Below are 23826 nucleotides of genomic sequence, written 5' to 3' on the forward strand. Positions count from 1 at the left end.
AAACCACACCACTTTCGTGGATCATTCTCAGCTTATCAAATAAAATAATTATTTTAATATCTATAAAACATAAGTCATATTATGAAATAAAATATTGATAGAAAGTGAAATGCTTTTTCTATTTCTTTTGTTTTTAATTGTTAATATATCGTACACGAATTCCTATATGAAAAGTATGGATTTATTTTATAAAATCACTTTTAAACTTTTGAAATTTGAGGTACTACCTCAATTTTATTAAAAGATTTGTAAAAATTATTATTATTTTTATGTAAGTTCATAAAAAATCTTACATTTTTATATAATAGTTATTAGTAATTTTGGTTTTTAAAAATTAAAAACAATAAATGACACCTAAAGTTATAAAATAAATTCTTAATTACGATTAATATAAATAATTATTCATAAACGCAAATTTCAACTGTCAACGATATCTTAACAATTAAAAGAAAACGATAAACTCATTAGTTTAACACAATGAAAAACCTAAGAAAAACAAAGTTCAATTCCGATCATTCAAACTTTTTCCACACCAACCCAAAGACCGGGATGGCAAGTCTGCAACCTAATTCTAATAGCTTTTTTTTTTTCCTCTCAAAATTTTTTTATAATATCTGAGAAACTTCTGAATCAATAAATAACGTAATGTTAAGGACGGGAATCCAATGGTTTTAGTTGGATTAACATTCACACAAATGACGAAATCTTTTAGGAAACTTTGCTATCAATGAATGGGATTTAGGAAAGAGCCGGAATGACTTCCCTACTTGCACGGAGAATATATATCAAAAGCAATACAAGGGAATCAAGCACATGGTAATCATGTATTTATTCTTATCATTTAATCTTGAATATTATGCACTAGCATGTTGCAAGGAACCATGCTATTGCAATTGTGAAATAGAAAGAGTATCTCATCCGGGGCGGAGCTTGGAAAGAGGTTGAAGGAAGAATATATGAGACTATATCAAATATGATGCCATCAAATTATTTAAGTAGCTAGTTTCTTGAGGCTATGTTTGGTACCCAAAAAATTTGAAGGAAAATATAAAAGAAAGAAAATATAAATAAAAAATAGAAGGAAATAAAAAAAGAAGAAAAATAAAAAAATAAATTAAAAGTCGATAAATTATTTTTTTCTGTTATTTTAAACTTATTTTATTTATTTTAATTCATGAATATTAGGATTAAATAATTTAAAAATATATAAGTTTTTAATTAGTTTTAATTATATATTTTTATTTTTTTTATTTTTCATATCACAACCAAATATAAAAAAAAATATTTTTCTTTATATTTTTTTTTTCTTTTCTTAATATTTTTTTCGAAACCAAAGATAACCTAAAAGTTTGAGGCGGTGGGATCAAATCCCACTACCACTAACAAAGTTGGCTAAATAGCTTTGCTCTGCCCTAGGGATCAATTTGCTGAGTAGTCTCTCGGGATGTCCCGCTGGTTTCATCATTTCTGGTTTATATGATGACTTTGCTTGGTCAAAAACAACTTCCAGAAGAAACCCAGCAAACCCCAGAGTCTGATATTGGAAGATGTGATACACACCCAATGGGCAATCGAGTCAATTCCCATGAATCTAGAAAATGCAGGGCAAAATTCAACTGAATCGACATAGCGGGTTCGTAGGCAAAAGTTTAACTAAAGACGTAATCGTTTCATATGTTGTAAAAGTTGAACCGATGTCATGTGAGGATTAGGTAGGTTCAATCCAGTCTGATTCATGTGAGGATTTTTTTTAGAAAAACTGATAACCAAAACGACGTCATTGTTTCGTTTTTTTTATCAAATCCAACCAATTGGTTTAGATTCATTTGGATCGATTTTGAGCATTTGAATTAACCACCCCCCCCCCCAAAGACCTAACCAACATCCACCCTCTGATAACGAATTGCAGCCTTGGACCCCTGGTCTCGGCCTGACCTTGGGAAATCAAGTCTTTTCCTACTTGGTCCTTGGTCCAACCACTTTTGTAGCTACACCCTACGAAGTTCTAGCCCGGGCGTGGGGTTGGTCCTTGGTTCGTTACAACAACAAAAAAAAAAAAAAAAACCTATAGTGTTGGGAGCATAATTGATAATATCAATTCTTGAAAAAGAAATGTGGACAGAGGAAAAAGGGTCTATATGCAGTTTTGAAGTCAAAACACCACCACCAAAACTGCCCCTTCTTATACTGTTACAGTTACACCGTGTTTGTTAAATCAATTTTATGATTTAAAACTATTTAATAACTTAATTTAAGTTATTAAGTAGATTAAATATGTTTGATAAAATAATTTAAAATTATAATTTAAAATTAAAAAATAACTCTAAGTATTAAGTCAAATATATATATATATATATATTGTTTTGTTTAATTTACCTACATCTAATAAAAATATATTTAATAACCATGACTTTAAATTCATGACTAATTTTTTCTAGGAATTATTTTAAGCTATCTTATTAATATGCAATACTTTTAAATATGAATGTTTAATAAATAAATTTATTACTTAAGATTAATGAAAATAAATATTCGTTAAATTTTTTAATAATAAACTTTAATTACAACTAATAAGGTAAATGTGTCAATACAATAACTTAAAATAAATTTTAAATTAAAATTTTCAAACAATTTTAATACTTAAAAATAAAAAATAAGTAATAAGTTTTAAATTAACAAGAATAATTGAACTTAATATCAACTTAAGTTATTAAGTAATAAGTATTAAATTTTATGAAACACCATTTACCCACAACCAGTGATAAAAATATCGGTAATTACGAATATATCAGTACTTCGATTTTACCGATATTGAATATATCTGAATATCGACGGATATTTTGAAAAAAAAATTCGATAAGTCTAAAATTCATCAAAATTCATGGAACTCATGGAAATATAAGAAAAACATGTAATTAAAAGTATAATAAATATTTTAAAATTGTTTTGTTGAATAATTTGATAAATATATAATATAATTTATCATATTTGATAATAATATTGTATGCGCGGGTAAAAAAATAAATAAATTCATGTAAATTCATTATTAAATTACATCAAATATTATCCAATAATAATATTATAATATATTATTGTAATATATCTAATTTTAAAATATATTTAATATTAAAATTATGATACATTTAATTTAATTGTATTAATAAATGATGATATATGTAAAAAAATTTGATATTTAATTAATATATTAATAATATTAAAAATACTATGAAAAAAATGATCATGACAATTTTTATATTTTTGGTAAGTAATTAAATAAAAAATTTTATTTGATTATAAAATAATTATCTTTTACTATTTTGTTTATAGGATAACTTTTAATGTAAATATATTAAGATATTTTAAAAGTTAATATATATTACACCACTTAAAATAAGGTGAGTTGGACTCCCTCAACTTCACAGAAAATAAGGTGAGTTTTGACCGCGTTTAACTGTCTGACCCTCGTTGGAGGCAGAAAATAAGGTGAGCTTTGATCGTGTTTGATTGGAGCTGACAACAATTTAAAAAATGTTTTTCAACCTCATTGATTAATGGGTAAATACTGAAATTTCGATGAAACATATTTATTTATTTATTTTATATTCATATCCTCCAAAATTTTGATCCCCTTTTCATGACTACCGAAACGTTGGACAAAATTTCTTCGAAATTTGTGGAAATTTTCATCCATGACCACAACTAATCGCGATACTTCAATAAAATTTCATCGAAATTTTCATCCATGCCCACAACTAATATTATCATGAAAAAATATATTAAAATTGATGTTGGGATCCTCTTCGCATATTCCTTCTTAGTAATAGGAAGATTAACAATGACCAATTAAAGAAAAGGTTAAAAAATTGAAAGTCGATGCTGTTCTTAAAATATGATGAAATGAAGAGTGAGCCGGCCGTTGATGTAAAAAGATCAGCAGAATTGATGGGGCAACCCTGGCCCCCTGGAGGAAGAGAGAGATGGTGCATTACATGAGGTAATAAAGCCGTGTAGCTTTGAGAACTTGAGCAACTTGGAGGTGAATAAGACAGACGGGGAAGCGACAAGCTGGGGATTTTTCTCAATAGTACGGTAATTTAAAAAAGTTATACTTAAATTACTGTAGTAGAAGAAGTTATTATAAATATACGGTAGTTTTTGCCACCTAGGAAAGAGGATTTGCCAATTAGGAGAGAGGAGAGAGGTTCAACGGATAATTTTTTTTTTAAACCAAAATCATCTTTAAGGGAAATCGTCTTTTCAAAAGACGAGTTCCATGAAAAAAAATTAGTATTTAAAAAAATTCCCCATTTACAAGGGAACTCGTCTTTTGAAGAGACGAGTTCCTTGAAAAAAAAATATATTTTTTTAAAAAAATTCCCAAATTATTATTTAAAAAAAAAAAAACAACAATTCCTTGAGGGAACTCGTCTGTTGAAGAGACGAGTTCCCATGGAAAAAAAATATATATTTTTTTAAAAAAAATTCCCAAATTAAAAAAAAACAAAAAACAATTCCACAAGAGAACTCGTCTCTTCAAGAGAGGAGTTCCCATAGGAATTTTTTTTTTTTTAATTTTTTTTTTAATAAAAAAGTTCCAAAAAAAAAAAAAAAAAAAAAAAAAAACCAATTCCACAAGTGAAGAGACGAGTTCCCATGGGAATTTTTTTTTTTTAAATACCCAAATTAAAAAAAAAAAAAAAATTCTTCAAGAGACGAGTTCCCATGGGAAAATTTTTTTTTATTTTTTTTATAAAAAAATTCCCAAATTAAATAAAAAAAAAAAAACAATTCCACAAGGGAACTCGTCTCTTGAAGAGACGAGTTTCCATGGGGAAATTTTATTTTTATTTTTTAAAAAATATCCAAATAAAAAAAAATAAAAAATAAAAACAATTCCACAAGGGAACTCGTCTCTTGAAGAGACGAGTTCCCATGGAAAAAAAATAAAAAATTTTTTAAAAAAATACCCAAATTTAAAAAAAAAAAAAAAAAAAAACAATTCTTCAAGGGAACTCGTCTCTTCAAGAGACGAGTTCCCATGGGAAATTTTTTTTTTAAATATTTTTTTTATAAAAAAATTCCCAAATTAAAAAAAAAAAATAAAAAAAAAAAAAAATAAAACAATTCCACAAGGGCACTCGTCTCTTCAAGGGAACTTCTTCTCTTCAAGAGACGAGTTCCCTTGAAGAACTGTTTTTTTTTTTTTTTTTTTTTTTTTTTTTTTTTTTTTTCAATTTAGGAATTTTTTTTAAAAAATATTTAAAATAAAAAAAAAATTTCCCACGGGGAACTCGTCTCTTCAAGAGACGAGTTCCCCTTATGGAATTGTTTGTTTGATTTTTTTTTTTTTTTTTAATTTAGGAATTTTTATTTTTAAATATTTAAAAAAAAAAAAAAATTTCCCATGGGAAACTCGTCTCTTGAAGAGACGAGTTCTCCTTGTGGAATTGTTTTTTTTTTTTTTAATTAAATTTAGGAATTTTTTAAAAAAAAAATTTAAAAAAAAAAAAATTTTCCCATGGGGAACTCGTCTCTTCAAGAGACGAGTTCCCTGGGATTTTTTTTTTTTTTTTTTTTTAATTTAGGAATTTTTTAAAAAAATTATTTAAAAAAAAAAAAATTTTCCCATAGGGAACTCGTCTCTTGAAGAGACGAGTTCCCCTTGTGGGATTTTTTTTTTTTTTTTTTTAATTTAGGAATTTTTTAAAAAAAATTATTTAAAAAAAAAAATTTCCCATGGGGAACTCGTCTCTTCCCCTTGTAGAATTGTTTTTTTTTTTTTTTTTTTTTTTTTTTTAATTTAGGAATTTAAAAAAAAAAAAAAAAAATTTCCCATGGGGAACTCGTCTCTTCAAGAGACGAGTTCCCTTGTGGAATTGTTTTTTTTGTTTTTTTTTTTTTTTTAATTTGGGAATTTTTAAAAAAAATATATTTAAAAAAAAAAAATTTCCCATGGGAAACTCGTCTCTTGAAGAGACGAGTTCCCTTGTGGAATTGTTTTTTTTGTTTTTTTTTTTTTTTTTTTAATTTGGGAATTTTTTAAAAAAATATATTTAAAAAAAAAAAAATTTCCCATGGGAAACTCGTCTCTTAAAGAGACGAGTTCCCTTGTGGAATTTTTTTTTTTTTTTAATTTAGGAATTTTTTTAAAAAAAAAAAATTTTTCCCAATGGGAAACTCGTCTCTTGAAAAGACGAGTTCCCCTTGTGGAATTGTTTTTTTTTTTTAATTTGGGAATTTTTTTAAAAAAAAATATTTAAAAACAAAAAAAAAAAAATTTCCCATGGGAAACTCGTCTCTTGAATTTCCCTTGTGAAATTTTTTTTTTTTTTAAGGAATTTTTTTTAAAATATATACTTTGAGGAATTTTCTTTTTTTTTTTATATATATTTTTTTTCATGGAACTCGTCTCTTCTCTTGAAGAGACGAGTTCCTTTGTATTCGGGATTTTTTTTAAATACTATTTTTTTTTAATGGAACTCGTATTTTGAAAAGACGATTTCCCTTAAAGATGATTTTGGTTTAAAAAAAAAATTATCCGCTGAACCTCTCTCCTCTCTCCTCTCTCCTAAGTGGCAAATCCTCTTTCCTAGGTGGCAAAAACTACCGTATATTTGTAATAACTTCTTTTACTACAGTAATTTAAGCATAACTTTTTTAAATTACCGTACTATTGAGAAAAATCCGACAAGCTGGCCAATCCTTTGTGGTTGCAAATAATGCATATTTCAGGCGAGGCGAGGTCGGGGATGGGAAGAGTCATTTAACGGTGGAAACATAGTAATTATTGAGTGGAAAAAAATTAATTGACTAGTCTTATTAAAAAAATTAAATATCATATGCCCAATCTTCATAAATAATATTTTCTAATTAAATAATAATATTTCGAATGATTAAGATTTGAAATAATATCTTTTAGAAATTAAAATATATATATATTCAAATAAATAGTTTCTAATCCTTATTGATAAGATTGATTCCAAAAATTTTAGGATAATGCTGAGGATAATTTTATGAGAGAATCCAAAAGGCCAACATTAGAAAGAAGCACTTCCAAATAGATTCAAATATTTTAAAAATTTTTAATCTTCTAAACTTGGAGAATACATCTTTGATCTAAGGTCAATCCGTTTAAGCCTTTGATCAATCTTATTAATGTTAAGGCCTAAACCATGTTAAAACTCACATTAGTGTAGAAGTCACATTAATGCTTAAGTGAAGTCAAAGCATGATTCAAGTATTCAAGTCAACATCCAAGTCAAAGTTAAAGTTCAAGTCAAAGAAAAGTCCAAGGCAAACTTAGTTAATATTTGATATGTTAAAATTTATGTAGTATTTTACATAATTAAAAAAAAAAAGTGATTTTTGAATTTTTTTAATATAGTAGATTAGGTTAAGTGACTAGGCTCTAATCACCCGGCAACAAAGGTAATATTTGTTTTTTTAACTTATTATTGAAAGTAATTTGTTTTAGGATTTTAGATAATTTGTTTTTAATTTTTTATTTCACTTATTACTTATTATTATTATTATTATTTGAATAGTAGAAATCAAAACATTTGATTATTTTCTAAATGTAAAAATAACTTTTAAACCGAGAAAAATACAATCTCAACCCTCATCCCTGTTTCTCACTTCCAATGACATCATGACTCCCACCAATCCTCTTTAAAGCCAATCCTTTCACTACCTAATCCATGGAAACAAACCAATGGCTTTGGTTTCTTTGACAACCTAATTTACCATTCGGTATGTTTTTGTCACATTTCTTTGTCAACCCAATTTTACCAACCAAAAGAATTTCTAGCAGAAAACAGAGGAGCGCCTTCCTGGAAGACTCCCACTGTTGCCTTGGTTTTCAGTCAGTCTCAACTTTGTGCCCTGGTAACAAGTTGGGGAACATGGGAACCAGCAAAGTAGCTAAGGTATTCCATCAACAGCTACTCCCTCTTATTCAATGTTATCTTCAGACTATCAAATTCAGGAAGAAAAAGATATCCCTCAAGCACTCTTATGCTCCATTTGAATCTTTCAGAATTAGTAGTGAAAGTAAAGATACAGGAATAATTGGGATGATTGTGCAGAGACTGTTCCTTGATCAGCAATGGAATTGGGATGAAAATGTTCCTCCATTACAGAAGTCAGCTTCACATTTTTATGATTCTTCTTCAATCCCTCATGTGTTCATTTCTGCTTCTTTTTGTTTGAAACATCAGAACTGGGGGTTTCCTTCCACTCGTCTGCACTTTCTCCTGATCCTCGGGAGGTACTTCTCTTGCCACCAACAGAGTGTTTGGATGCTTGCCTTCTTCTGCACCTTGTAGACATCGGCTTCTTTCCCTGCACAAGTCTCCACTGTAAAATGTCAGATCACATTTTCTAAGTAGCCCTGGTGGTTTATGGAGTGACCTCATGAATCAGAACAGAGGCTAACCATCAAAGTGAACCTTGAAATTCTGATCTCGAATCAAGACACCAGTTTAAGTTGCCATTAATGCTTTCTCTGTGCAAATACTCCAACTCAATGAACTGTTAAAGCTGTGATCCAATGAATTTAAGTAGTCTAGTGAACAATAGAATTATTTGTATGCATTATCATATACAAAATATTAATTTTTTTAATTTTCAAAATATATAAATAACATCTACATGTTTATTTTCATATCTTCTATTCATAAATCATTTTACATAATTTTAATATAACCAAATGTAAAAATAAAGATGACATTTCTTCAAACTATAAAATATTTTTCACTTAACTTAACTTGTAGTTATATGAATTTCACAAAATTGTACAAGAAGACATAGAAGCTCCCAAAAAAAGCATAAATACATAAGACAAAATTAGTTAATAATAAAAGAAATCTCTTAGATAATATTTAATTTTTTTAATAAAAATAAAATCATAAAATTTTCCTTTCATGTACATTTGAAAATAAATAAAAGTACATTGACAGACACTTAAAAGTCGTTTTTAAGGTAAAAATTTGATGGTTGGTAATACTTTGAAAAACACTTTTAAAAACTTAGAAAAACATTTAAAGTGTTTTTTTAGAGAATCACTACGAAGGTGTTTCTTTAATAGACCACTTCAATTTTTTTTTTTGTATATTCCTAAAATACTCTTTCCCGTTATCCTCCGTTTCTCTTTCACTTTCCGCATGTTTCTCACTCTCCTCTTCATCTTTCACTTCCTTTTCATAAAAATATTTTTTTTAGTTTTTTTAACAATATAAATGTTCATATATATTTTTTTGTAATAAAAGTTTTTGGTTTATTATAATAATTTCTTTTTATAATAAATGTGATCTTTAGTAATTTATCATTATTAAAAGTATTTTTATACTTATGCGATATATTATCAAAAATATTAGTAGAATCACTTTTTTATATTCTCATAAAAGTGTTTTTGTAGATTGTTGTAGAAAAAAACACGTGCAGTAAAAACACTTCTATTAGAAATAGTGCCAAATGGTTATAAATAATCTTAATTAGTACAACATGTACGACAAAACTTGGATATTTAAAGGAAGCCCAAAAACAACAATTTTTTTATTTTTATTTTTTAATTCAAGTCTTTAGCTTTTGTGAGCATCATTAATATTGTCATATACATAACTTCTTGTCAATAATAATAATAATAATAATAATTACATAGCTTTTGAGTAGGTATAAATGTAATATTTTTCATATATTTTCTAACTATATAACTTTTAATATTTCTTTTATATAGTTTAAAGTTATAAATAATAAAAATTTAAGTAATTAAATAATATAAGAAAATGTATAATTATAATGATTACATAAAAGAAAACTATATTATAACATACCCTTATAATATTTCATATGGAAGTCTTAAAAGAAAATGAATGATGTCTCAAATTATTGGTGAGAATCTCGTTGATAATGTGTTATAAAATAAAATAATGAAAAGAAGAAACGAGACAATAAATGGAAATGCTTAGAAAAAATAAAATATTATTTTATTAAACATTCTCCTCTTTCTAAAAATAGTCCATAAGAAATTTACATCAATATGAATGATCATTTACAAATTTCACAATCTAATAAATTCTCATATTTTGTAACAAGTAAAAAAATTAATAAATAAAAAAAAATGTTACCAAACAACAATGCTAAGAATAAAATTATTCATAGTATTAATGAGGAGTGTGTAATAATCTTATTAAAATATTTGATTTTATTTCTACAAATATTTATAATGCTAGACATTAAAAAAATATTGATAAAAAAGTTAAAAATAATAATGGTTTAACTTTTCTTTTAAATTGAAAGGGTGTTTAAAAAAAATGACCACAAAAAAACTAATAACTTTGCAATTTAAAATTCATGAATAAATAAATTTTTAATAAAATCGTACTATATATGGACTAACAGCCGTTTCTTTGTGGGTAGGGAAAAAAATTGTTTCCTGAGTTAGATAAAAGCCTATCCATTGGAACCCATCAAAATTTCAAAGGTCTGTTGATTCTCTGCACTGTCGTCTTCAAGATTTATTTGATCGTTAGATTATGAATCTGATTTGTTATATTTACTTGAAGCTGTTATCATGTTATTTGTGATGGCAGAGTAGGTGTTTGTTGTAGTTACATACTAACATCTTTGGCTCTGTTTTGTCAGGGTTGATAATCTACTATGATGGCTAAATATTAGTGCTCCTTCTCTCGATATCAGCATTGGGTTGGTCTCAATGTTCTAAAAGGTTCCAGAGTTCAAACCCAGGTTTCAATTGGTTAATTTTTCCCCGCATCTGTTCATGTTTGGCCGTCAATTCTCCCCTGCCATACACAAGAAGTTATATTCACCAATCTCATGAAACTCAGAATACTGTGAGAACTGAACTCCATAATTAAAAGGAAAAAAAGTCCCTGAAATTTTATTGATGTTGGCAGTGCCTAGCTACATAGACACTAAGCTTCATAACGGAAAAAAAAAATAACAAATGTGATACATGACTAAATCTTTGGGCAGACATACAACAGAATGATAATTGATATCCTTAAGAGTGAAATTCCTACCACTTTAGATAGCTGAGAAATGGTTTATTTGAGACAGGTATGCACTTGACAACCCAACCCAGTGGCCAAGATACTGCTGCAATTCCAAGGCATGCACCCCATTGTCCCCAATTCAGCCTCTCCGTATCTGCAAACTTCTTCAAAAATTCCACCATAACCACCTGAAGAATAATGGTTATCCCAATGATCCCCAAAAACAACTTGTTTTTATGTATCCCTTCAAACACATTCTTCTTCTCCAGCTTCCTTGCATTGAATTCATTAAAGACCTGGCACATTACGAAAGTATTGAATATCAAGGTGTCCTTTACCTTCTCGTTCACACCAAAGATTGATTCTCCTTTGAATTGTAAGGTCAAGAGGACAGCTATCTGATACAATGCTTGGGCTAGTAAATTCCTCCACATGATGTTGGTGATAAGTGGCTCCGTCCGACCCACAGGTGGTCTATCCATTAGCCCCTTGGTGGGTTGCTCTGTGGAGAGAGCAAGAGCACCTAGTGTATCCATGATCAAGTTTACCCACAATAATTGCACTGCTGTTAAGGGGACCTCGCCAGCTGAAACTGCTGCTACAAAGTTGATTGCAAGGGCTGCAACATTCACTGTAAGCTGGAACTGGATGAATTTCTGAATGTTGTTATAAACACACCTTCCCCACCTTAAAACTGTTGCTACAGAAGCAAAATTATCATCCAAGATGATGATATCTGAGCTCTGCTTGGCCACTTCAGTGCCCTGTATCCCCATAGAAAGTCCTATGTCGGCTTCTTTTAATGCTGGTGCATCATTTGTGCCATCACCTGTGACTGCAACCACATGACCTTTCTGTTTCAAGCACTGTACCATGAGAAGTTTATCAAAGGGAGAGGATCTAGCCATCACATGAATTTTATCAACTTTCTCCATTCTCTCTTCTGGGGTGTACTTCCGAAATACCTCACCTTCTACCACTGCCTCATTGTTTATGCCTTGATCAGGTCTTAGTATTCCACATTCAGTGGCTATGGCTCTTGCAGTGAAAACATTATCACCAGTGATCATTTTCACATTCACTCCAGCATATTGGCAATCTTCCACGGCTTTTCTCACCCCTGGTCTACACGGGTCCTTTATCCCTACTAGTCCTATAAGGGTCAAGCCATCTTCTTTTAGCTTTTGGGTGGCTTCTCTAATTTCATGTTTTTCCTCTGGAATCTGTTTATGTGCAAAAGCAATGCAGCGGAGGCTACTAGCGGCCATACCTTGAATTATTTGCTCAAATGTCATCCGCTCACCATCATCCATATCTTTCGTGCTTCCAGAAGCATCATAGTAACTCGAACACATTGCTAGTATCATCTCTGCAGCTCCCTTCCAGTGCACGTTGATTGTGTTATCAGCCTTACTCCTCACTAAAACCCCACTTCTTTTCTTCTCCGAATTGAAGGCTTCAACATGGAGAATGGTACAATTCTGCTTCAATATCTCCATGTCCATATCAAGTTCCAGTACAGCCCATGAAAGAATTGCTTTTTCAGTTGGACTACCAGAGAACTCGAACTTAGAAGATCCCGAACTAGCCTTGTAAACGCTACCAGTTGTGTTCAGGGCAACTCCTTGTTGGATGAGGTTGAGAAGATTTGTTGAAATTGAAGAGGAAACTTCAATAGGTTCTTGGCCAAGCCAAATCTTTGTCACCTTCATCTGGTTCATAGTGAGAGTACCTGTTTTGTCAGTACAAATTGTGGTGGCAGAGCCCATGGTCTCACAGGCAGAGAGCTTCCGAACCATAGCCTGGTCAGCCATCATTTTCTTCATTGAATAAGCAAGAGTGAGTGTGACAGCCAACGGCAGGCCTTCTGGAATTGCAACAACCACAATGGTAACTGCAGCAGCAATGATTCCGACCACAGCATTTACTATATCATCAGCCTTTGTTTTGTTGCCATTGAACTCCTGATTTCCATTCTCATCTTCTGTATTGCCAGTGAAATAGCGAACCAACAACACTACAAGAACTAGAAAAGCAACTGCCAAACCAGCCTTACCTATTGATGAGGTAAGTTTGTTGAGCCTGGCTTGTAATGGTGTTTGTTCATTAGTGTCACGGCTGATTGTGCTCATCATCTGGCCCCATGTTGTGTTCATACCAACCGATGTCACAAGCATTTGAGCATATCCATCAGCCACTTTGGTCCCAGAAAACAAAAATGGATTATGGCTGCTATTAACTTCAACATGGTCACTCTCCCCGGTCATGCTGGATTCATCCACTTGTAGTGAATGCCCATCCAAGAACAACCCATCGGCAGGAACTTGGTCACCGATTTTTAAGCTAACAACATCTCCAACGACTATTTCAAATATGGAGATCTCCTGACGGCGCCCATTTCTGAAAACATCAACTTTGATATTGTTGCTGACTTTGGACAACTTTTCGAACTGTCTGTTTTGCCTGAAGTTACTCACAGCAGAGACAGAAATGACTAGAATGACGGCTACAAATATGCTTCCACCATCATACCACCCTTCCTTCAGCCCATGCTCTTTAATTCCAAAACCGAGAGACAGCGCGGCGCAAAATAGAAGTATGAGAATGGTGACGTCCTTAAAAGCTTCCACCACGAAGTGGAATAAGCTTTTAGGAGGCGGCCTCTTGTATGTGTTTGAACCGAAAGCTTCCTGTCTGAGAGCAACATCGTCAACAGCACCACTGATGCCATTTTTGATATCTGTTTCTAGAGCATCAGCCACGCCTTCAACTCCTCCAGATTCAAGAAGCAGGTTTAAGTTTTTCCCCTTCACAATTGCATTGAGAGTTGTCTGATCAATGCTTGAGAAGGCATCGGGCTTAACATTAAGGACAACAAAGGAAGGAGTAGTGATTGGAACTTTGCTGCTATTCTTCTTCTTATTGAGAAGAGAATGTAAAGCCCTGAAACAATAGATAGTAGCAAAGGCCGAGTGCCATCGCTTGTTGGGTTTGCTAAGGGTGGTTGGCAAATCGAGTATGGGCTTTATGCAATTTAAGTTAACATGCAAAATATTGGACATGCTTTGTGACAGACAAAAGAGTATGTAACAATGATGCGGCGGAATAAAGACAAACTGTTTGACAAAAATGCAAATTGAAGAACAGAGAAGGAAGGAAATTAGAATTATAGCTTACAGGGAGAAAATATCTGAGACGATACACATGAAACGGGAAAAGGCAGATGAATATAGAAGTGGATGTTACCACCTCTTATATCGGGTGGTGGGATGCGCGTTAGTCTTTGTCCCTTAAAGACTGCTCAACCGTGTTTTGGTGTTAAAATTTATTGGATCCTTTTCAGGAATGAACTCTGCAATTACACGGTTGAAGCCTTACAATTGACACGCAGTCATGCGCGTAGGGGTGGGAGACAGGAAAGTGCAGGTTCAGTCTCATCTAAGGCAACGGAACTCAATTAGAATGCTAATGAATCGAATGCGGACTGCTGTAAAGGAGATTTTAGTGATCAAGAATTTAATCTGATAATTACAAAGAAATGGGTATGAATTGCTGAACAGAGCATGAGGAGCTGTCTACTTTTATCCTGCAGATGCTGAGCTTTGTCAGACCGCAACTGCTCCTTTCTCACTCATGGTAGGGTGGTCCACGGTTGAACCTTCAGAGAGAAACAAGGAATTTTCTTTAATAATAATAATAATAATAATAATAAAGACTAATAAAGACTAGGAAAATGTTTTATACATTCCTCTTAGTGTCCGCTAAAATATTTAAAAACATGGTTTAAAAAGATTTCAAGTCCTCAAATAAAATTTTCTTTTAAGACCATCAAACAATCAATTTTAAAAGCAATTCTTAAAAATTATTCAAACCATAATTTTAAATATAATTTAATTTTATATAAAAATAAAATAATAATTTACTCATAAACACATCCTATAATCTCACACTTATTTGAATTGGCTTTGCATTTCAATCAAGTAAAAAAAATTCTTTCTTCCATTGGATAAGAATGTTTACACCTACTTAGATAATTTTATTAAAAAAAATTAAAGCTCTAAAATAAATTAAAATTTAATTATAAAAAATGTTATTTATTGTAAAAAGTCTATTTTTATTTTATGTTATGGAAATTTTATAATATCGATATTATCTTTTAAAAAGTATTCTTTTAATTAATATTTTAATTTTTAAGCAACGTTAAAAATCAAAAAAGTTGTATGAGGCTTGAATACTTAAATTAATTGTAATTTAAAATTCTTTTTTTTTTAAAAAAAAAAAATTAGAGTACCATTGTGTTGGTTGAAAATGTTGAATTCCTTAATATAAGTGGGCCATGTTTGTGACCATACAACAATGTATAGTGTTGGATATTATAATTACTAATTTCACCATAGATTAGTCATCCTTCTTTGGAGAAAAATTTTATTGTTGAAGCTGGATTCTCACTTTAAAAATTCTTCCTTACCTGTCATTATTCTTCTAATTTAAAGATTGACTATTGATATTTCTTTTATTGGGTTAAGAAGAGTGTTTGACGGGTCATATAGATTATTTTAAGAGTGTTTGATGGGCAAGAAAGATTCTCCATCGATGGTGCAACTCAGATGGGTTTGAAGGTTAATTTATACCTTACTTGTCATCGATGTGTTACTCATCAATATGTTTTGCCATGGATAATTAAGATTCTCCCGGGCTATCAAATAAAATAATTATTTTAATACTTATAAAATACAAGTCATATTATGAAATAAAAGATTATTAGTTTTTTTAATACTTAAAAATTTTTTATCTTTCAAGTATTAAAATGATTAAAAATATTTTCTAAAATCACTATCAAACGCATTCTAAAAATATAACACACTTAAAATATAGTCTTTATTTTTTTATATTTTTAAATGATAATAAATTATACATAATTAAATTCTTATATGAAATGTATGGATTTAAAATTGAAATGGGATCTCAATTTTATTTAATGATTTTCAAAAATCATTATTTTTTAATATAAATCCTTACATTTTTATGTTTATATTCATTAGTGATTTTTGTTTTCGAGAATAGGAAACAAGAAATAAGACATAAAGTTATAAAATGAATTTTTAATCGCTATTTTAATGTAAATAATTATTCACAAACTCAAATTTCAATTATCAAAGGCATTTTAACAATTAAAAAAACCCTATAAACTTATTAGTTCAATTTAATAAAAAGTTAAGAAAAACCAATCTTGATCATGCAAACTTTTTCCACATAAACCCAAAGACGGTTTGAATAATGTACAATCCTAATTCTAATGACTTTTATTTGTTTATTTATTTTCCGCTTGAAAAGATTTTATAACATCTTAGAAACTTCCAAAATGTCTTACAATTAATAGACAACATAATTCACCTAAGCCAATGGTTTCACAATCTATGTAATCTTTTAGGAAACTTTGTGATCAATGGATGGGACTTAGGAAAGAAAGAGTTGAAAGGACTTCACTCGTATCATTTCATTTTGAATATTACGCACTCGTATGTTGCAAGGAACCATGCCTATGGCAAATGGGAAAATTTTCAAATTGCTCATCCACCAATTTATTGAATATATATTTTTTTTTCTTTTAACCTATAGAGAGAGAGAAAAAAAAGGAAAATATTTTCTTGTTTCATTATTGGTAAAAAAATAAAATAAAATTGTGGTAATTAGAATGACATTTTTCAAATTATAAATAGAGAGAAGTAATATTAATAATAGGAATAAAGTTGGCGAAATGAGGTTGCCAAGGGATCAATTTGCTGAGTAGTCTCTGGGAATGTTTTGGTGATTTCATCATTCCGCTTTTGGTTGTTCAAAAACCAACAGACTTGGGTCACCAATACCAACAAACTCTAAGAATTTGGAAAATGGGATGCATAACCAATGGACTATCAAGTCAATTCCGTCGGGTTTGGGCATGAATCTAGGTGTAGGGTGGTTCATCTACTTCTTCCCAACCAACTCGGTGCGTAGATAAAATCGATTCAATCATCTTTTAGGTAAAAAAAAGTTAATTTAGCCGTCATAATCAGTTCATAATCGAATCAATCATAATTTCAATTGAAAATTGGACCAATTCAAACTATTTAAGATTGGTTAGGTTATTTTTTTTTTCTAAGGATAATGGCAAAGTTCATTTTGGGCCTTTGACCCAATTGAATTTTAAAGTGAATTTACTTTAATTTGAAGCAAAATGTATTACCATAATTCCTATTCTAAAGTTCAAAACCTAAAGTCTGTTAAGTAATAAATAAATAATAAGCAAATTATAATTTTAAATAATAATATTATTTTATTTTTTTAATAGTAGGTGATTTCGATTCGATTTATATGAATTTTTTTTTTAAAATACCAATAACCAAACTGATAATATCAATTTTTTTTTAAATCAATTAAACCTTTCCAATTTAAAACCCAACCATTTAGTCAATTTAGATTGAATTGATTGGATTAAATTAATTTTGAAGATTTGACTTATCCCCGCATCTATCTTCTAATCAAGGTTTGAAATGTTGGAGATTTAGTGAACTTTGAAGAAAAAATGTGGGTGGAAACTTCAAATGAGGGAGATTTGTGGAAAAAAAAAAACTTCAAACAAGAAAATTTCTACAAAAATGGGGGAATATCGATGATATTTTGCCAAAAAATAATGGAAATTTCCTAATTTTCCTCCATTTGCTTCATCAGTCAACCCGTTCTTCTTGCTGGTCAAACCCCAAAAATTGGGTTGCACGTTGACCAAGGCGAATCGAACCCAAGACAATTACTAGACAAATTCACCCTCTATATATATAAATAAAATATTAAAAATTATTTTATTTTAATTGATTACAAAAAATATAAAAACCATTATTATGATTTTCTTAATAAGTTTTTTTTATACAGGTAGGTAATTAAATATAAAAGATATAAATATTAAAAAAACATATCTATACCATTATTTATTTTATATTATTAAAAATATTTAAATTAATAATATTAAATATTAAATATATTTTCAAGTCGAACATAATATCTTTAAATATTATAATATTATTGTTGAATAATATTTAGATGGTGTTTATTTTTGTACTTAATTCTAAATAGAACTTTAATATTTAATAGTATTAAATACTAAGTTGTTTGTTTCTGTAGTACTTTATTCTATTAAGTATTAAAAAGTAAAAAAAAATCAATATATTTTTTTTATTTAGAAAAAACTATATATTTTGGTTTTTCTATTTAGTAAAAAATTTATAATAAGTCATGAAAAAATAGAAAAATAAATCATTTAAATTTTGAAAATAAATTACTTTCAACAAAAAACAAAAAAAAATAATCACTACGTTAGAGTAACTTAATTCTTAGTATTTTTTCGGATCAAACATAACCTAAATGTTGGATGAAAATGGGACCACAAAGAGACCGACCCGCCTCGAAACTTAACCTCAACCAGCACCTCTAGACAAAGGTGAGTTCGGTGGGAAACTACTTCCAGATCGGACAAAACGCGAGACCTGGGTGTGGAAAAGGAAAATCACCTACCCCTGACATTTAGCGGAAAAAGCCGATAACTCTCCCTTGATACGCTTCAACGCTTGTCACCAACGTCAACGACAAGAAGAAAGGCAGAAAAGGGGATGAGCTACGAAAAGGAGAAGAGGGGAGGATGGTAATCCTTGAGGGAGAAGGAAGGAAACAGAGAAGAACCCGACTTTTGTCTCTCCATTGGAGCATAATTAATAATATCAATTCTATCAAAAGAAATACAGACAAAAGGAAAAGGGTCTATATGTAGTGAAAATTTTCTACAAGCCAATCACAGGAAAATGTTATGTAGCGAAAACTATTCCTTCTTACAACAAGAAGCATTAAGATGCTATAGACTCTAAATCTTTGTCCCGGTCACACAACTCATGACATTTCAACAAAGTTGGCACATTGCTTTACATGCTAAAGTTGCAGGTGCCCCTTCTAAATTTCTTCATTAGGAACTAATTAGAGAGTTGCTTAGAAAAGATTCTCAAAAATAGTTTTGGAAAACTATATTTTGAATAACTGTTTTTGAAAACTATTTTTTGAAAAACTATTTTATGATAATTTACAAAACAAAGTTTGATTGAAAATCAAAATATTCTTGAATCTATTTTTTATGTTTTTAAATATATTTTTAAAATAATTTTTATACGTAGTAATTTATTTTTAATCATTTTTTATGTTTATATAATCATTTTTTAAAAACAATTTTAGAAAAATAAAATAACTTAACACCCTATTTTCAGTTTTCAAAAACAAAAAATTATTTTCTGGTTATGTTTTCTTATTTTATTATTTTGAAAAACAGAAAAGGTGTTAAAAGGGTAGATCAAACATGGCCGAAGAGTTGAGTGAGTTTTCATGATACATCTATTGCTCTCCCAATCAGCTGCACCTAAAATAGATGTCCCATGTGGATCAGGACATTGTGCCATTGCAGTTGCCCACAGCTGCTTCCCAACTTTACACGATTAAAAAGGATATTCAAAGCCACAACACTCTTTTTCTGATATGCAAACCATTACAGCTGATCCATAAGCAGAAACAGTTTAGAACAACTGGTAGTGTTAATATAAATTAGACATTTGCGGAATTAAAGCTTTCTATTGTACTTGTTCTAGGCAAGTGGGAATGTAGCAAATCAGAAGAATTTTACCCAGAATTGCAGGGTTAATCTAGATATTATCCCAGAGTTGCAGAAAGCCTTCTGAAAAGGGGACTGCTCACTTTTCACAAAATGCTGCCATTGGTTTGTGAAATGTGAACCAACCATGGCAAGCTCGATCGGCAACTGCCCACCTGGCCTTTCTCAACTCCTTGCACATTGGCAGCATTCCAAAGCCTAGTTGCTCCTTTTCTCATTTCCCAAGCTTAAATACTCTTCCCAATTTGCTTATGTAGGATAGAAGTTGAAGCATTGTGATGTTGACTGTCGAGAAATCATCACTCATCTATCATCTATGGATAGTGGAATACAACACGTACGGCTCATTTCCCTTCCCATTTGCGTATTTGCGTATCAAACTACTATTTGGATTTATCTCTTCAAACCCAAAATTCTGTCTAAGGGAATGTTTAATTCTAATAAAATTGGAAGGAAAGTGCCGGGAAAAATATAAAAAATATAAAAATATAAAAAATTTAAAGTTAATAAATTATTTTTATATATTATTTCAAATTTATTTTATTTATTTTAATTCCTTGATATAAAAATTAAATAATTTAAAAATATATAAATTTATAACTTATTTTAATTATATTTTATTTTATTTTGTATTTTTTATAATACAAACATCAATCACGAGAAAATTATTTTCTTAATATTTTTTGCCTTTGATTATCACTTTCTAGAAAACAAGCATAACCTTAAACGCCATAAAAGCTTTTATAACTATTTGTTTAATCTTTTCTAAACAAATATTTTTTTAATAAAAAATCCATTTTGGAAGTTTTTTCATATTTAATATGGTTTTTATGACATGAATATTACCTTTTTAAACTTGTAACTTTAGCATCAACCTGGACGTCCCACAAAAGCTAAAAATAAGAAACTATCTCAAATAAAGTCTGGAAGTCATGATTCAAAGTCAGAGTCATGACTCAAAAAGTCTATAATTGTGATGAGTTGTATGCATATGATTGATTATGAATCCAAATTTCTTCCTAAATATATAGGAGGTATGACTTGTTTCTAATTGTGATGGTTAATTTAAAAATGTCTTATACTCTTATATGTAATGATCTTCTATTTTTTATATATTTAAAGCCCCTCTCTCCACGGCAGCCTTATCCCTCAAAAACCATGGATGAAGAAGAGCAGAGAAAATGGAAGCATACCTACAAAAAAATGGAAGCATTTTTATCAACCCTCCCCAGAGAAAAAGGTTGGCTAAGTGAGCATCTCTTCCAGTTCCAAGGATTTTGGTACCACAAAAGAACCCTCCAAGGAACCATAGTTGCCCAACAACACTTAAAGGCACGATCTTCCGATATTTTCTTGGTCACATATCCGAAATCCGGCACCCCGTGGATTAAGGCCATTGCATTTGCTATAATGAACCGAACCCATTACAATCACCAAACCCGTCCTTCGATGTCCTCTGGCCCTCATGAGCGTACCCTTCTTGGAGGCTTAGGCTAATGACAACCCCACCAATCCAAATACAGGTCTCCCCATCTTGGCCATCCATATTCCTTATACTTCCTTACCAGAGTCAATATCAGCTTCTGGCTGTAGAATTGTTTACATGTATCGTGACCCAAAAGACCTGCTTGTTTCTTTTTGCACTTTGCAACGAAGGTGAGAGCCAAGGATCTGCCACCCCTTTTTCAGGAAGAAATGTTGGAACAATTTGCTAGAGGAGTCTCACCGTATGGATCCTACTGGGATCAGGTGCTAGGATATTGGAAAGCAAGCTTAGAATGGCCCCATAGGGTGCTGTTCTTAAAATATGATGAGATGAAGAGTGAGCCCGCCGTTCATGTAAAAAGATTGGCAGAATTCATGGGGCAACCCCTCTCTTTGGAGGAAGAAAGAGATGGTGCAGTGCATGCGCTAGTAGAGTTGTGTAGCTTTGAGGGCTTGAGCAACTTGGAGGTGAAAAAGACAGGGAAGCGACAGGCTGGACAATCCTTGGTGGTTCCAAAAGTTTTGAAAAAATAATAATAACGAGGGAAGCTGGCGAGAATAGTGGAGGGGCATAAAGCACTACCAATCAAATGTGGCAATTGAGTCCCCATCATGTCCAGTTTATGTCGTGTGAAGGTAAAAAAATGATAAAATTTATTCAATCTTAACACCTCTTTTATAACCATGCCACTATTTAAATATAACCCCGTCCCTATCTACCAGATACTTTTTAAAGAAAATATCATAGATGTTGGGCCTTCACCAAAGCCCAATTGATTTTGTAAGAATTAATCTCATAAATTCCATTCATTTAAAATTATAAAAATTGTATTCATATTTATTAAAAATCAAGAAAAATGGAAAATTATTTTAAAATCAAAGAAAAAATTTGTGAAGGTACTTGCTTGAAAGAAAAAGACAACAAGTTTATTAAAAACAAGATTTTTGTTGACCCTAAACCTTAGGGAAAGATAGAAAATTGAGGACTAAATTATTTGAAAACTGGAGTGGATTTAAAATCATTTGAAAAAATTTGAGCTTTGAAAATTATTTGAAGATTAAAGTTTTGAAAATTAGATTTGAAAATTGGAGTTTTGAAAATTATTAAAAATTTAGAGTTTTTAAAATTACTTGAAAATTGAAGTTTTTTTAAAAAATAATTTTGAAAATTAAAGTTTTGAAAATTGGAGTTTTGAAAATTATTCAAAAATTAAATTTGAAAATTAGAATTTTGAACATTATTTGAAAATTGGAGTTTTGAAAATTAAATTTTGATAATTAGAATTTTGAAGATTTTTTGAAAATTAAACTTGACAATTGAAATTTTGAAGTTTTGAAAATTAAATTTTGACATATGATGATGAAAAATCAAAGAGGATGACACGTGGTTGGTGGGATTGCATGCCAAAGGTAGCCATGCAAATTGGATTCATGCCCATGGACCTAGAGTGGAGAGGTTAAGTGGCAGTGTTACTGCATTCTTTGCCAACTCAACACCGAAAACATCGATATTCTTTGCACGACCCCACTTTGATTTTGGTAATGAAGATTTTGCCCACCTGCTGAATCCTAGGTCAAAAATAATGATAGCCGCCTTAGAGATTGACAAGATGAAATTGTATTTCCAACATGATGTAAAACCACGCATATATTGGTATCTCAATTGTTTCCAAAAACTCAATTGTGAGATAACTGCAACAAATCTCTCCATTATCTTTACTTTCCTGTCCATTTTCTTCCATTTGTACTCTCACCCATGCCATTCAACATCATTTTGAATTGAGTCATCAAAATAACGTTTAAAATGTTGAAACATTGGGTTTGTGCACATTTTCCCAAGCCTAGCTATGGACCTCATCACAAACACCAAATTCTTAATTGTTTCGGCAAGTACAAGACCCACAAGATAATCATCATCGCCAGATACAAGCTTTCTAATCCTAAGTGAGTTCAAAATTTATTTTTTCAACCTGCCAAGTTCTATTTGGAATAGGAGTCCCTTAAGGCCACAATTAGCAAACTCAAACACTTTGAATGATATTTCGATTTTGGTGGGGATCTGCCATATGAAGAGCAACATATTAGCCCATTCAATGCAATGTGAAGATTTTTGGCAGTTTAATTCCCTTTTTGCATTGCAGGAACAAAAGATACTGCAGCTACCCATACTGGTGTGATAGTTGCTCCTGCAAAGAGATAAGGTCCTAGAAATAGCTTTCTTGTTCTGAACCATATGTTGACTTCTCTAATTGATTCAAAAACTTTGAACCTTAGCAGTATTGAACTTGCGTTGAAGTGCCTATCTTTGAAGAACCCTTAAATCAGTTTCTTCATCTCCTCAGTGAGTTATTGGATTTTAGCTTCACTAGGCGAATGCGGTGGTGCTTCTACAGGTGCAATGGTTGATGATGAAACTGGGCATTGTAGCAATTAAAACCAGAATATCTCAACAGTGGCATGGAAACAGGCCGATAAGCAAGATCCAGCACTATCACCGCCAACAACAGTTGCATCCTTCCATGTGTTTCGTACAAGTGATAGGGAAAAGAATAGGCTTTCAATGAATTCCATGGCCGGATTTTCAGCTCCCGAGCATAAATGCCAAGCGTCAATGCCGAGTTTAGCCCTTCAAACAACAACAAGTCT

At 30.6% G+C, this 23826-nt stretch overlaps 2 protein-coding genes across 2 annotated transcripts; one reads left to right on the forward strand and one right to left on the reverse strand.

Annotated features, from left to right (window-relative positions):
- Positions 1–10870: 10870 nt before the first annotated feature.
- On the reverse strand, positions 10871–14441 carry LOC117913990 (putative calcium-transporting ATPase 13, plasma membrane-type). The gene has a single exon (XM_034829142.1). It carries the CDS (start codon positions 14072–14074, stop codon positions 11036–11038), a length of 3039 nt encoding a protein of 1012 aa, XP_034685033.1. The 5' UTR covers positions 14075–14441; the 3' UTR covers positions 10871–11035.
- Positions 14442–20853: 6412 nt separating this feature from the next.
- Positions 20854–23357, forward strand: LOC117914490 (flavonol 4'-sulfotransferase-like). The gene is made up of 3 exons (XM_034829833.1): positions 20854–21146; positions 21318–21687; positions 23322–23357. Exons 1-3 carry the CDS (start codon positions 20854–20856, stop codon positions 23355–23357), a joined length of 699 nt encoding a protein of 232 aa, XP_034685724.1.
- The last annotated feature ends 469 nt before the right edge of the window (positions 23358–23826 follow it).

Source organism: Vitis riparia, chromosome 5 (genome assembly GCF_004353265.1).
Source record: "Vitis riparia cultivar Riparia Gloire de Montpellier isolate 1030 chromosome 5, EGFV_Vit.rip_1.0, whole genome shotgun sequence".
NCBI classification, from domain to species: domain Eukaryota; kingdom Viridiplantae; phylum Streptophyta; class Magnoliopsida; order Vitales; family Vitaceae; genus Vitis; species Vitis riparia.

What these genes read in the sequence shown, in the direction of transcription:
- LOC117913990 (XM_034829142.1), bottom strand. Translation starts at nt 14,074, where the DNA reads ATGTCCAATATTTTGCATGTTAACTTAAATTGCATAAAGCCCATACTC.
- LOC117914490 (XM_034829833.1), top strand. Translation starts at nt 20,854, where the DNA reads ATGGATGAAGAAGAGCAGAGAAAATGGAAGCATACCTACAAAAAAATG. An exon ending in CACCAAACCCGTCCTTCGAT is followed by an intron (nt 21,147 to 21,317) that starts GTCCTCTGGCCC and finishes GTGACCCAAAAG; the next exon opens with ACCTGCTTGTTTCTTTTTGC. An exon ending in GACAGGCTGGACAATCCTTG is followed by an intron (nt 21,688 to 23,321) that starts GTGGTTCCAAAA and finishes TTTGCATTGCAG; the next exon opens with GAACAAAAGATACTGCAGCT.